This window comes from Mastigoproctus giganteus, chromosome 4 (genome assembly GCF_048544385.1).
Source record: "Mastigoproctus giganteus isolate SK-2022 chromosome 4, ASM4854438v1, whole genome shotgun sequence".
NCBI lineage: Eukaryota > Metazoa > Arthropoda > Arachnida > Uropygi > Thelyphonidae > Mastigoproctus > Mastigoproctus giganteus.
Genome location: NC_143578.1, coordinates 38443829 through 38460513, shown reverse-complemented (window position 1 = coordinate 38460513; position 16685 = coordinate 38443829). Strand labels below are relative to the sequence as shown.

At 34.7% G+C, this 16685-nt stretch overlaps 1 protein-coding gene across 1 annotated transcript in view; it reads right to left on the bottom strand.

Moving 5' to 3' along the window:
- The window catches only part of r (carbamoyl-phosphate synthetase 2, aspartate transcarbamylase, and dihydroorotase rudimentary), a 353839-nt gene that overhangs the window by 202635 nt on the left and 134519 nt on the right, over window positions 1-16685 (bottom strand). The window contains exons 15-16 of the mRNA XM_090372656.1: window positions 8846-9034; window positions 3921-4154 (exon numbers count right to left, since the gene is read on the bottom strand). Coding sequence (XP_090228782.1) covers window positions 3921-4154; window positions 8846-9034 — 423 coding nt within the window. The remainder of the gene's footprint in view (window positions 1-3920; window positions 4155-8845; window positions 9035-16685) is intronic.

Genomic DNA, 16685 nt, shown 5'->3' with positions numbered 1-16685 from the left:
TAGAGTCACCGACAACTACTAGTTCCTGTGGGACTAGCACATTCTGCCTTGGGGGTTGCTGCTGTGTTGTGTGATGTTCAAATGCAAGCTCTGGCGTTGATATGGGCAGCTGAGAGCTTGATCGGCCCCTCAATTTAGATCCTTCGAAGGTATCCACCCTGTCCTTCAAGCTCTGATATAGGTCCATATCAATGCTGAGTTGCCTGATTTCCTTACACTACTTACATCCTGCACACACAAAGACATTTCCCCTTGGCAATATCATGTCATCCCTGATTGATCCACAAACATCAAACAAGCAGTACATTTTAAAAGACTTATTCAGAGGACAACTGGCCCCTCAGTTCTCCCCTGAGCCACAGCACTTCCATTAGCTTGAGACTTTTGCTTTGCTACTCTGGTCTGAGTAATGATTTCAATTCAATTTCAAATAAAATTTCAATACAAAATTATAACCCTAAACTTATATCCCAATGCAGTTATAACACTATATATATAGTTTTTTCAGTATCGAGTATTATCTCCGAGTTTCGTTATATAACTTCCGTATCTCCAATCAAGTTGCATGTATTAATTAATAATGTTACATTTGTAAAATCTAAGTCGTTATATGTATTTAGTTAAAAAAAGTACAATTTAATTGACAATGAAGTTTAACAAGATTAATAAATTTTACTGATTAACTGATAATACTATACTATACTAAGCTGACAGATTTCTAATACTGTGCTACGTGTTTCGCTACCTTGTTTGACCTTAAACCTTACACTATCTAGTTTGGGATATATGTTGTATCATATAACAATGGCGGCAAGTTACGAACGGTAAATCTACGGACACTAAGTCAAAATCACACTATCTAAATTCAAAATAAACCAAGGAGCTTGACTAGGTCTATAAACTACTTATAGAAAATAATTTTATATAACAATTAAGTCAATAAAACAGCTAAATATAAATAAAAACAGCATTCGCCAGAGCTGCAAAAACTTGCAAAACACCTGAATTGGATACCCTTACCGATACTAAGTAATAACCTACAAAATCTCTATTGAAGTTCAAATTAAACAAAGTATAATTAAACAAAATTAAACAAAGTATTACTAGGAATATAAAGCTACTTCTAGAAAATAAATTAATATACCAATTTAAGTCAATAAAATAGCAAAAATTTAAGAAAACTTCTCTATTAGCCGGAGCTGTAAAAACTTTGCCTGCACAAGGCTACTCTCATTCTCAAAAAAAAAAAAAAAAAAAATTTAAAAAATGGGGAACAGGAAGAAGTAACAAGGGGCCAGGTGAGGAGATTAGGGAGGGTATGTGACCACTGACATTTTGTTCTTGGCTAAAAACTGCTGAACTGGCAAAGCCATGTGAAATGGCATATTGTCACAATGCAGAAGCCAATCCTGAGTACACCATCTGTCTGGGAATTTTACCAGACAAACAGTGCATTCAGGATTGGCTTTTGCTGACAAAAGAAACACTGATAAACAATTCCCTCACTGTTGAAGAAAATAATCAGCACACCCTTCATGTTTAATCTGGTTTGCTTTGTCTTTTTTGGATATAGAAATGGACTTTTCCACTAGGAGGACTACTGCTTTGTTTTTGGATTATAACCATAAACCTAGTTTTCATTCCATGTTATGACCTTGGAAAGAAAGTTTCTGTTATTTTCTGGCTTGTGCTTGCAGGTTCATGGCACACAGAAAGCCAGTTCTGTTTCTGTTTGACACTCAGCAAACAGGGCACAAATTTTGCAGGAATCCATCCCATGGTTATTTCAGTTAAAATGCATTGGCACGTACCACACAATGCACCTATAAGGTCACAAATAGTGTTAATTGTATGGAGTCTGTCCTCATGGATGACTTGATGCACTTTTACAACATTTTCATTGGTCTGACTTGTTGAGGGACAACTTGAGCACTCTAAATCCTCAACTGAAATTTGGCAATCAATAAAACATGAATCCATTGAAAAATTATTGTTCTATCCATAGCATTCTCACAGCATTGGAGACTTACAAAATGCTTAAACAAACATTTTGTAAGTCTCCAAAGCTGTTTTCCCAAGTTTATGACAAAATTCACATTTTGTGAATTTTGTTCTTTTGTGCATTTGTTTATGACAAATTCACAAAAGGACAATGTCCCATTGGCACTAAACTTGCCACAGCGAATTAATTCAGTGGTATCTAACAGCACACTGCTATACTACATGCTTTTATGTTGTTCAGGTTTTGTAATAAAAACAATCATTATACATAATTTGTAAGAAGACAAAAATCATTGATGATTTTTTTTTTTTTTTAAATTACAAGAGATCACAGCTTGGAATCGATTTAATTACTGCCATCTGTAGCAATTGAAAATGGTCTATCTTTTAGCGCCATCAATACCTTTTCTTTCATGTCTGTTGTTTTTGTCCTTCAACAACTGTATTCTTTTTGCTATTTCTATTGGGAAACATATTTATCAACAATGTGCCTGCACTGCTCAAAGAAAGAGTATGACAAATGATGCAAATAAACATTTGTATATAATGTTGTCATTATCACTATGAAATGCTATATCTATTTTTGCATTTTTTTGTATGCATTGTACATTGTCCTTATGTTTAGTTGTTTATAAATTTCTGATTACACTGTGTTTCAAGCCATGTGAAACTGAAAAACCATGTCTACATGTAGTACATGCTACGAAAATGCATTACCTTTATTACCTTTTTTTAGATTTTACAATATATGTAAAATCCTGCACATATTTCTTCTGAAATTTTACATTGTATTTGTTTGGCATCTTACTGAAAGATACTGTTATTTAGCTTTGCACTACACAAGTATGATGATAGTTGCATATTACAGAGCACATGGCTATTATCCAGCATTTCCATTTTGCAATAGAGACTAGCACATTTGATGGCCAATTCATTAACGAAAATAAGCAGAAATTTGCAATTTTTTTAATCCAATTTTTATTGTAGATTTAATATTTTTTTGGAAAAAGTAAAAAAAAAAAAAAGTATATATTTTAAATATGCTCAATACAAGAAACAATGTATCATACTTCAATATCCATTAATTTAAGATTTATACTCTTGATTTTTAAGAAGTCCTTATGTGCTGTAATGTAATAACTAGATTGTATGTATAGCTTAGCTTAATTTTCAACACTCACATCATAGTAATCCGCTTAGCTGGTGGAGAGTTTTACCACATACATAGTGGTTATAGGATTCTAATAACTTACAGGGATTATGGGTTTAAAAACTAAGTTATGGGCTAAAAAAAATTTTCTAAGAAAGGAAAGTGTACCTTCCATTCTATGGTTTCCTAATTAAATTAAATTGAATGAAAAAAAATAGAAGCTAATAGCCACGCATGAGCGACTTTCGAAATCGTCCTCAGTTAGCTATAGCTATATCGTCCTCAGTTAGCTATAGCTAACTGAGGACGATTTCCTCAGTTAGTTATCGTCCTCAGTTAGCTATAGCTATATCGTCCTCAGTTAGCTATAGCTAACTGAGGACGATTTCCTCAGTTAGTTATCGTCCTCAGTTAGCTATAGCTATATCGTCCTCAGTTAGCTATAGCTAACTGAGGACGATTTCGAAAGTCGCTCATGTGTGGCTATTAGCTTCTATTTTTTTTCATTCAATTTAATTTAATTAGGAAACCATAGAATGGAAGGTGCACTTTCCTTTCTTAGAAAATTTTTTTTAGCCCATAACTTAGTTTTTAAACCTGTAAGTTATTAGAATCCTATAACCACTATGTATGTGGTAAAACTCTCCACCAGCTAAGCGGATTACTATGAGATGAGTGCTGAAAATTAAGGTAAGCTATACAAAGAATCTATTTAAGATTTATATTACTAATTAGCACATAAATGGTAAACTTATATGCTCAAACTTACCTTAGTGCTAACGTTAAGAAATTTTCCAAGATCCCAACGAGGTATCTTAACAACACAGTAGTCCAAACTTGGTTCAAAACATGCAGTTGTAGAACCAGTGACTGAATTACACAAGTCTGGTAAGGCAATTCCCAGTGACAACTTTGCAGCCACATAAGCTAACGGGTAACCAGTTGCTTTACTAGCTAAAGCTGAGCTCCTTGATAATCTAGCATTCACCTCTACTATATAGTACTAGAAGAGAAATAGTTAAATGAGGCAAATATTTAATTTTTTTAACTAACCAGCAGTACACTGAACACTGAAATAGGTGTATATTTAATATACTTAACAAATATCATGTCATATAATGATGAAGAAATGCAGCACAGAGAAATATACATATATACTTCTATGGTGTAAGCAAGAAAACATTTAAAACTGCCAGTATCCCCAAGCGTTAAAAATACTAACAATTAAAAGTAGCTGAAATAGTAATTAAGAGTAACAATGACAATATTGTATTGCATACTGTATTTATGCAATAAAACATACATACAATATATGTTCACAAAAACTTAACTTATGGAACTGTATTTACATTATTTACAATAATAGCTTAGATGTTGTTAATATTCAGTTTGGTTAAAACTACCAAGTGTAATATAAATTTAGTGCTTTCCCAAATCCAATCTTTTTGTTTCCAGTGACAGATTTTTCTGATAGCTTTTCATCTTTGCACTATTAGCACTGGCTAACTCCCTTGATCTTTTTGAGGTAATTTAAAAAAAAAAAAAAAAAAAGTTAAAACTACCCACACAGAAAACTAAAATCAATCACATGGACACAAAATGCACATAAACAATACATAAACTAGAACTATCTAGAAAACAAAACTAAACTCAAAACAGCATTGCTGTGCATGTGCAGCTAAAAGCAACTCCATGTCAGGAAACAATGTTTTCTCAAGAGAAATTTTATAAACAACGCTTCAGTTAATTAGAACCATGGAACAGGCACTGCCTTTCCCAAAACACCAATAAATGGGTGGATGTATAAAGTGTACATTTTTGTAATGCAGTATACATGACTGTAGTAATTTACTACAGTCAACAAAGCAGACTTGTGCTAGTACTAATGGCTACAGAAAATTAACTCAAAGATATAAATTACCCACAGACAAGAAAAATAACTTTTGAAGCAATAACACTTTCAAAGTTGCCTCTCATCACAAACTGGAAATGTTTTACAGCATTTCCAGTTTGTCTGGAAATTTAGCCATTTCCTTAATAAGTACTGTACTTTATTAAATGTCAATTTTAATAGCAACATCAAAAAACAACCCTTTTGAAGGCATGCGCTGCAAATTACAGCTGACTTGAAAATCAAACTGAAGAGAATTTATTTATTATTATTATTTTATTTTATTTTTTTTCCATGGGGGCTCTCAGGTACCCAAAAATCTGCTAATTGGTAAACTGATCCCAAGGTGTTTTAGTGAATAGCACTATTCTGGGAGGGGAAGAGAGTATAACTATAGGGGAGGGTTTCAAAAAATACAGAGAACTGAGCAAATTTCCTTGTTATGCCATATACAATAGCCTAAGAATAACTTTTTTCATAATTTGTTCATAGTTTTATTTTGTATACAGGAAAATTCAATAATGTCTTAAAAATATATATATACAGTCTGTCCTCGTATAACACGTGTTTGCACTACATGAATTCGATCATACACGATTTATAAATAGGGGAACAATGTTGCATATAACACAAACGTAATTCGCTTGTGCATTATTCGCCTTTGTGTTTACGAGAAATGGTAGTCGAACGCGGCGGAATCACCCCAACTGAACACAACACAGTAGGAATGAAGAGAAGATTCTGAAAATTTATTTGTTTTTATGATTTTGTGGAAGGGGAAAACACATTTAACATAATAATGTAAAAATCCACAGAATTCTAGCTATCGGTATTATCGCAAATGTAATTAGATCGACTTTTACAACCCGTTTATAACAGACTCCACTAGCAGAAACCACCAATAAACTGGAAACTGCAGATTGTTTTTATTGTTTTATGGTAGTGACCTCCAGAAATGTGCTTTAGTAAAACATAAGCATGTAATATGTGAGAATAGTGTGTTTCCGCCTTTACTGCATTGTTTATTCAGTTTGTACATGGGCATTGCATTGTTTATTCAGCTTGTACATGGGCATTGCATTGTTTATTCAGTTGCTACTTGTTCGCTGTGCATTTATGTATATCAAGCTTGCCTCCTCATTTTTGTTCATTTTATAATTGTGCTCTATTCTCAAAAAAATGAGTAAAATACTTGAAAAAAGTGTGAAAAGGAAGCGTTCTGGTGAAAATACTTCAGAGAGAAAAAGAAAAGCGATATCAATAGAAGAAAAATATGAAATTGTGAAACGCTTTGACCAGAATGAAAGAACATGTGATATTGTGCATGCTACGGGCCTAAATGAGGGAACGTTGAGAACAATTAGAAAGAATGCAGAAAAAATAAAAGCAACTTTCATAGCAGGAACAACACAGTGTAACAAAATCAGTTAGATCAAGACATAAAGAACTCGAAGAGATGGAACATCTTTTATCTGTTTGGATAAAAGATCAAACAAAGAAGAGATCAGGAACAAGTTTGTTTACGATAAAAGCAAAGGCATTGGCAATATTTGAAGACCTCAGAAATAAAGCTGAAACCCTCAAGAAGTGCCTCCCTTTACTGCCAGTAGAGGCTGGTTCAATAATTTCAGGACACGTCACGCTTTCCATAATGTGAAATTATCAGGTGAAGCTGCGAGTGCAAATGAAGCAGCAGCAAAGGCATTTCCGCCGATACTGAAAAAACTAATTGAGGAAGAGGGCTATACACTGGACCAAATTTTCAACTTTGATGAAACCGGACTGTATTGGAAAAAAATGCCATCGCAAACATATATCTCAAGAGAGGAAGCACGAGCTCCAGGCTGCTAAGGATAGGCTGACTGTTATGTTAGGAGCAAATGCAAGTGGAGATTTGAAACTGAAGCCTGTTATTGTTTATCATGCAGCCAATCCCCAAGCGTTAAAAGGGATCGCAAGGACTACCCTGGGTGTTTACTTTAGGAACAGCAGAAGAGGGTGGATGACAGGACAGATCTTCACTGACCTTCTACTACATGTGTTTGAGGATGTGTTTCGAAGCTACTGCAAAAAGAAAAATTTGGATTTTAAGATTTTAATTATTTTGGACAATGCACCAAGTCACCCTCCAACCCTTGCTGAACTGTCACCAAACATCAAAATACTGTTTTTACCACCTAACACAACATCTCTTATCAAGCCACTTGACCAAGAAGTAATTGCTGCTTTTAAGAACTATTACACAAGACGCACATTTAAGATGCTGATAGCAGAAACAGAGGGCGAAAATGCACCAACAGTTAAAGACTTCTGGAAGCGATTCAACATTAAGAATGCAATTTACATAATTGTGGAGACTTGGAACGAAGTGACAAAAGAATGCTTACATGGTGTTTGGCAGCCTCTTTTACCAGATTTTATTCGTGATTTTAAAGGCTTTGATCCTGTAAACGAGCTTCCTAAATTAAAAGCACATTGTGTTGCCCTCGCAAAGCAAGTTGGCTTTGAAGAATTGGAGGAAGATGATTTAGAAGAGTTGCTTCAGTCTCATGAAGAAGAACTTTCGACTGAAGAACTGCAACAACTTGTTGCTGGAGGGCAAGTGGAAGATGAGAAAGACAGCGAAGCTGAATGTCACCATAAAACCGCTTTCTACTTAAGTTATCTTCAGTTTTAAATTCATTTGAGAAAATTATGCAATGGCTAAAAGATAACGATTATAATGCAGAAAGAAGCAGAAGGGCACTTCATACAATTCGATCTGCTTTGGAGACATATAAGCAGCTGCTTTGTGAAAGGAGGAAGATTGCGAAACAACAGAAACTAGATGTCTTTTTTATGAAAACACCCAAGAAAGACAGAAAATGAGCCACATACCTCTAGTTCTGGAGTGACCACATTTCGTCCAGTCCTCATCGGCATCTCCTCCACCTCTCAGTTCCAATAATGATGACAACCTGCCTCCACTTTCCCCATAATTACGCTGCTTCAACCCTTTCTCAAGCCCTTTCCCTCAAACTGTCTTCATTTACTTTTAAGGTAAGAATCTAAATTTAAATGATTAAATTATTAATTTTACATTTTTCAACTGTAAATGTTTTGGTTACAAATGTGTGTCCAGTCTTGGGTGGTCGGCACCTAACCCTATTTTTTCCATAGGGCCTGTTGTTTATATTGCACGATTTTGCATTGCACGAGGGTTTCTAGGAACACAACTATCGTGTTATACGAGGACTGACTGTATTTATACTGGAACTGTAAAATGTCACTCTACTATAATCGAATTAATGATTATAATCATTTTATAAACTTATAAACAGATTAAGACATATAATATATATTTATATACATATAAATTAAAATTACTATTAATTAATAGATTATGAAGAATAACAAAAAAAAAAAAGAAAAACATCAGTAGCAGCATAACATAATCAACAACTTATTGCCTGAAACAAAGCTAACTTATTTTAATTTACGTATGTAAATTAAAACATGTTAGCAGAATGGATAAGGTATTTTTGCCTAACTGTAAACTTTACTTCATAGACCTGCATTTTAGTTAAATGTTTACTTGTTATTAATATGTGCAGAAGTTATGTATTTGCTACACTGTAAAATTTTAAAATATAAGCTCTTCTGGCTTATGTGCTATTCCAAGTGTTTGACTGCTGTTCAGTTAGTCCATTGTTATCTATTACTTTTTGGCAATCTATACACAGTGAAATGGCTTATCAAAAAAGAAATGAAATCTTTAAAAGTGATTTGTAACTCAAAAACTGTATTCTTAATTTACAACTCACCTCATGTGAAATGGGATTAAGTGCATACTGAATATTACATTCTCCAACAACACCAAGATGGCGTATCACATTGATTGCAGTAGCTCTTAGCTTGTTATATTCATCATTTGTAAGTGTTTGACTTGGGGCTACCACAATTGACTCTCCTGTATGAATACCCAATGGGTCTATGTTTTCCATATTACATACCTGAAAACATAAAAAATACTTAAATTTTAGTTCTTAGCATAGTGTGTTTTAAAAATTCATTGCACAATGTAATGTTACGCAAGATAATAATGTGTTCAATGAAAAGAAGTTTAATGCAGGATGGAGATAACTTTTAAAGGAAACATTTCAATGCATTTGTTTTTAAAAAATGGTTTATTAACTTATTAAGCTGGATTTACAATTAATGTTTAAATTTAAATTTAAAATTTAGTTAGCACATATTCCAACTCCTTATGAGCCTTCTTCAGTAGATTTAAAATTAAATCAACTGAAGCATCCACTCTCTGTTGTACCTGCAACATTATAACAAAGTAGAATCTCATTAATACAAAGTTCAAGGGACCTAAACTTTCAGGATAATAAAGAGTTTGGCCAAAAATGTTAAAATCTGACCACTTTCTTTGGTATGTAACTCTTAACTTTAATTTAAGCTATATCTAACAATAATAAGAATAATATTATGTTCAAATTTTCTTGTATTTCCAAGAGAAATCATGAGAAAAAAACATTACTGAAACAAAAAGATATAATTGGTAAAAGCAGAATAATAGTATTAATATTAAAGGAAATGTAAAAACCATTTAACTTAAATAAATTAATCTAATTTAAAAATCCAATTTCACTTGCATAATATGTCTTCTATACATTATGAAATACTGCAGGTGTTTCACTATCAATATTACTGCACACCATCAATGTTCTTTATTATGTTGAATGTATTTTGGGGATCTTTTTAAAAGGCAATATGTCTGATGCTGCTGCCACTTCTTTTTAATTTTTAACTTTCATCACTGGAACCAAAAAAAAATCTTTTCCCTTTTTTTGTAGTCAGCAGCCCTTCTGGTATTGTCACAGTTGCAACGTCATCATCCACTCTCCTCACTTTAACAAAGTCCTCATATTCTTCAACAAAATCCATATGCTCCTGTCTCCCTTCCCTCAATTCTGCTACTGCATTTGTTTGTTGGACCATGTGTTTCAATAGTATTTTTACCATAAGTTGCAAATACCACTCAGCAGCAGATTATTACACTTTATGTAATGCTATTCCAAGTAATAACAGTACGGCTTAAAACTGTTCCCTCTTATTCTGCTGATCAAGTGACTTATCAGACAAGCTTTATATGCTCTCTTGAGATTACAACTAATGCCTTGATCGATTTGCTGCATTAAACAAGATTTGGGAGATGTTTTTCAGCAGAAGTTAACTAAATGAGTATTTTGCATCTACATTCACACACGAGGAGTTGGAGGCATTAAGGAAGAGAGGGCCAGATGTTTATCAAAATCTAACAGGGAGTTCAATGATTTTGTAATAACTGAGAGCAAAGTGGAGGAGAAATTGTTGAACATAAGAACGGCACCTGGGGTGGGTGAGATCTATCCAGTTATATTAAAGGTGGCAGCAGAAGTAAGCAAACCCTTAGCAAAATAATTATGAGAGCATCCTTGGACTCAGGAGAAGTCCCCACGGACTAGAGATGTGCAAACGTATCTCCAATTCACAAAGGGGGAAATCAAAAGGGTGACACGAGTAATTACAGATCTGTTTTGACTTCTGTTCCACGGAAAATAATGGAGTCACTGGTTAAAGAAGCATTGCAGGATCATCTAGACAAGGCAGCAGTAATAATTCAGACACAGCATGGGTTTGTTAAGGGGAAGTCTTGTCTGAACAATCTGATTGGATACTATGATGTGATCACAAAGGAACTGGATGCAAAAAATAATTTTGATATCATATACTTGGATTTCAGGAAAGCTTTTGATACTATTGCACATGGAAGACTACCTACTGTACAAACCAGAGCAGTGTGGCATTAAGGGCAAGTTGCTACAATGGATAAAAGGATGGCCGAGTGGGAGAAGACAGAGCGGTTATCAATGGACACTGCCCTTCATGGACTAATGTTATTAGTGGAGTGCCCCAGGGTTCAGTGTTGGGCCCATTGCTGTTTTGTATATTTATTAATAATATTGATGAAGGTATATCAGGCTTAATGTTGAAGTTTGCAGATGACACAAAGGTTGGTAGCATTGTTAATAACAGTATGCTACCGCAACAAGATCTAGAAAAGTTGGGCAGATGGGCTGAGAAGTGGCAACTGAAGTTTAACATTGATAAATGCAAAGTAGTGTATATGGATAGTAGTAACCCCTGAGAAATGTACCAACTATGTGGTACTACACTCAGGGTAGCAGAGAATGAAAAAGACCTAGGGGTAATTGTGCAGTCAGATATGAAGTTTTCTTAGCAGTGTAGACAGGCAGCCAGAGTAGGTCATTGGGTCTTGTGAATGATAAATAGGAATTTTGTTAGCAGGGATAAGGAGGTGATTATCCCTTTGTATAAAGCAACAATAGTCAGTCCACACATTAAGTACTACATACAGATCTGGAAGCCTCATTTTAGGAAGGATGTAGAGTTGCTAGAATGAGTACAGAGAAATCTCCAGGTTCATTTTCTGCCCAATCCAAAGCCTGCAACAATTTAGAGCAGTTAATAATCAGTTCAAATTAGATTTTGAACAGACTAAGAGTAGAAAATTTGATTCTTGTCCAAATGGTAGTCGAACATTCTGGTCTCTTGCCAAATTTATTGGCCGCAACTTTTGTCCATCTATGCTGAGGTGGAAATAGAACCAACAGGTTCTTTGCCACCTCAGCTAAATATAAAGTTGATCAGATTGCATCTTACTTTTTTCTAACTCTTGTATTGATGATCTTGATAAACCACCTATTACCTTCTTCCAATACGCTCCACTCAATACCTCGTGCAGTCTTCCATCAAAACAACGTCAGAATTTTGAATAATCTTGATGCCAAGAAAGATCAAAGTCCTGGTGGCATTTCTCCAGTTGTTCTCAAAATGTGAGCTTACATATATTCTGTGTCATCTTTTTACACTTTTTTATTCCACTGGTGTTTTTCCTTCTGCTTGGAAATTTGCTCATATCCAGCCAGTTCCTAAAATGGGTGACAAATCCCTCCCACCCAATTATCATCCCATTGCACTTACTTCTACTCTTTCTAAAGTAATGGAAAAATCCATTAACCACCAACTCCTGAACTACCTTGAAACCTTCCATCTGAACAATGATCAAACAATTTGGATTCCATTAGTGTAGATCCACTGGTGATATACTGGCTTATGTCATCCATCTATGGACAAATACAATGGAAAAGGTTTGTGAAACTCAAGGAGCTGCTCAAAATTTCAAGGCTTTTGATCATGTTTGGCATAAAGATCTTGTAAATAAGCTTCCAACTTGTGGATTGTCAACTGTTTTTTGTACAAGTGGAGAAATGGGCTGAGGTCCATAAAATGGAGATATCAATGAAAAAAAACCTCACATGGTTCTGCTCAAAGGGAAGCTCAGTGAAAGAAGGCCAACTGCAAAAATATTTGGTACAATGATAGCATATGCCCCCTTGGTCAAGTACCTAGGAGTTGATTTGGATGAAAGAATGTCCTTTTTGCCTCATGTGAAAAAATTAAGAGATAAAGTGAGGATGACTTATTTAAAAATTAGAAAAGTCACAAGGGTAGAATGGGGAGTGAAAGGCAAGTCCTTAGACCTCCTCTATAAATGTATATTTCTACCAATTGTGACATATGCATGTGGGGCTTGGGGCCATAGAGTGACTAATAGCCATGTTAAAAGAAGTCTTATTTCAGCACAGAGATTTGCCCTTCTGGCGGTAACGCAGTCCTGCAGAACCATTTCAAATTATGCTCTGCAAGTTATTGCAGGAAAGGAACCAGTGGATCTGATTATACTTAAAAGGACAATGGAATATGCGATTAAGAATAATAAGAGAACAGCACTTATGGGAATAAAATCTTGTAGAGAAGAGGAAAGAGTATGGAAGACACGATTTGAAAGTAGAAAAGAAAAGGTTACAGCAAGATATAGATTGTATATGGCAGGAAAAATGGAACAGTTCTGCTAAGGGGTGTGTTATCTTTGCCTTTCTGCCTGGGGTGAAAACTGTGAAAGAGATTTCATCTTGGTCTGGTCTAGGAATGTTCCAAACAATGTTAATAACTGGACATGGGTTAAAGAAAAGACTGGTAGAGCTTGGTGTAGAAGAAAATCCAATGTGTATTTGTGGGATGGTAGAGGATACAGAGCATATTTTATGGCAGTGTGTAAGATATGATATACCAAGGAATATGTTAATTAGGCAGATTGGCTCTGACTCATACACCTGGAGTGACTTGTTTAAGAATAGAGAACAGAATGAAGCTTTTGCCCGAGTTCGCTAGAGAAGTAAGTAGGATTAGACAATTGTAAAAATTTGTATATATGTAAATAGTGTTTTTATGGAGTTGAGATTTAATTGGAATTGATTGATCTTATAGTTTATAGTTGTATAAAAAGGAAATGTTGAAAAAAAAGTATAAAATATAACATACAAAAATATATTGATGAATTTTATTGTTTAGAGTTTTACACTGATTTTAGAGTTTATAGTTGCATAAAAGAAAATGTTGTACAAAAGTATAAAATACAAAAATATATTGATGAATTTTAAATGTTTAGAGTTTTAATTTGGCTGGAACAAGAATCACAATTTATAGAAGTTTGCCTTTGAAGTTTAAAGTTTAATCGAGCTCTAGATAGTGGATATCCACTCTTCGGGGCAGGGGCGGTAACATATCCTCAATGTTTGATTTATCATATCCACCAGAGGATATGATTAAGGATCAAAAGATTAAAATTGATAGGATAGAGGAATAAAGCGTGTATGAGCTTATTGCTCAGGAAGTGCAGGTACAAGTAGGTGTTAGGACAGTGATGACGATGTACTTGGATATCCAGTTTTCTCTCTGACCACTCATTGCAGGTGATCGTAGACTTTTCTCCATCTTATAACTTCTCCACTAATGCTGGTGTTACCCAAGATTTGGTTCTTTCTCCCACTCTTTTACTCTTGTATGTTAATGAACTTCTTCCATTGACTGGAAATCCTATTCATAGTTTTGCTGAAGACAGTACATTGCATTCCAATTTCCACTTTAAGAAACTTTGCCTGGCAGCTTCAACTCCTTGATTATCCACTATGAAATCCTTAAATGCTGATTTCGAGGTAATTCTCCAACGGGGCAAGGATAACTTATTTAATTTCAATTTTCTAAAACTCAGTCCTGTCTTATTTCTCACAAAGAAATCTTCTGCTCCTATGCTTATATTCAATGGCACTCAGATTTCTAGACAAGATCCCATATCTCTATACCCTGACTTTCCTAATTACTCTTTGCATAAGTGCAACACAAATATTGCTTCCTCTGCATCTAAAACACTGAGCTCTCTTTTTCGCTCTGGGCATTGTTTTTCTTCTGAACAGTTACAACACTGTGTACAAATTTCAAATCTGCCCTACTATGGGATATCGTTCCCACATCTGGTGTGGTGTTCCTATAGCCTCTTTCAGGGTTCTGGACACCATGCAAAAGAGAGCAATTTGGTTAATTAATGACCAATTTCTCTCACAAAGTCTTTCCTCTCTCTGTCTCATAGACATGTTTCTGGCTACACACCTTTTCTATACACTTCCATGGATAGTGTTCTTCTAAATTGGCTTCTATAATCCCCCCCTCTTCTAAACCAGTTTGAACAGGCACCATAACCAGTCAGCATCATTTTACTTTCCAACTTCAAACTCACAGAACCTCCCTTCACACATATTTTCTGAAAATTGCAATCTACGGAAATTCAAGTCTAATCTCAACAAGTATCTTCTTTCATCTTCTCAATCTTCAACCCATACATAGTACTAAGCACTACAGGTTCTAATACCTTTCATGTTTAGGGTTTTCATTTAAAAAAAAAAAATTACATAATACTAAAAATATTCCTATTATATTTTATAACATTACTAAATTCTGTAGAAGATACACAAAACATGAGAAAGCAATAAACAAAAATCAACTGTTATTAAAAATAGATATTTTCAAAAGCCAATGTGAAACTACATTTTGTGACATGTTAATTTTAAACTCAGAGATAGCATAAACATTTGAAGGTTGCCTACGTGACTGCAGGATCAACAAACCTGGAGTAACCCAATTATTACAAAAGAAGGCAGATATTTGCCCTAGGTCATCTAAATCAGTGATGGTGTATTCATGATTTGGTGCAAGATACAATGAAGCTAATGTTATTGCTATACCAATGGTAACAGGGGTTGCAACAGTGCTACTCCTCTGTGTGCTATAACAGAAGAATTGATATAATTTTTGTACATGGTATAATGTTTCATTGTCATAGATATTGAATTGGTCAGTTTTTTTTTTCTTGAATGCATTCTGCAACACACTTATATTCACCTATCAGGTCAAATATATCATCCAAATTTTCAAAAGGCCATAATAGTTCCACTGAATCAATGTATGTGCATTGTTTGGGCTTAAATGATGTCTGTTTGCTTACATGGGGTGTTTTATTTGTGCTTGCCTACTTTTGTTTTTCTTTCTCCAAGAAGAGTGGCTTCTGGATGAATATCAGAATCAAATAATTTTGATATTTTTTCATCGACATCCACAATATCAGCACTAAGTCTTTTGACTATTTCAGAGTTCCTAATTCATTCTATTGGTTGCTGAATATGATTTTTATTCAGCGGTATTATTAGCCGTATATTTACTTCATGAATTACACATTGGAGTTTAGGTTGTTCCTTTGATAAGGAGAAGAGCGATCTCAGCCAATCAAATATTGAAGTATTTGGTGAAACTGAGCAGTTGATCTAAGTAAACTACACAGTTGCCTCTTGATATAGTAATGATAATAATATTCATTATATAGTGCAAGGAAGCCATAAAATTTTGCTGGCACTTTATGCCCTATTTTATATTTTTCAATTTTCTTTTGATTCTATGAGAGGCATTCCTTAGAGAAGGCAGTTTGTTATTTGGTTTTTAGAGCATTAGCAACTAAGGCCATATTGCTCCGGGATATGCGGTAGTCATTTCCTGACCTTTCCGCATCTTCCGTATTTGGTGGTGATGGGCTCGAACCCCGGTCTAATCAAGAAGCGTGTGCTACGCACTGCTGCTCCTTCCCACCTGGCTACGGAGGCACCTTAGAGAAGGCAGAATGATTACCTTGTCAGTTTGGACAATTTTCCAATTTGTGTTTACAATTTCTACATGTGAGTGTTCTTTTTATCCATCACAGGTATAGATAGCTATTCTCTGCAGGATAATTATGAGTAAGCAAATTTTTGGCACTTAAAACATCAGACTGGATTGGGTATGCAGAGTCAAACTTAATGTTGTAAATGCAAATATAACTACCTGAGTAGGGAGGAACATGCCATATTTTTCCGATGACTATTCTTTTACCATGCACTACATTTTTTTGATCACTTAGTTCGTGAAAAAACTTCATCTTCATATTCAAGCCTCTGCAACAGGTGATCAACAAGTCTGGAGTCATGCTTCTTGCAAAGTTAATTATTTCTACATACGATTCACCAAACTTAGTTAATATAATAGCTGCTCCCAACAGAGAAAGTTCAAGAAACCAACAACTGAAATCCAACCTCTCCAGGCTCAAACAAATGGACAGAATGTTCCCCAATGTTAACTTAACCTCATAAATCATCACAACATTGACTGCAA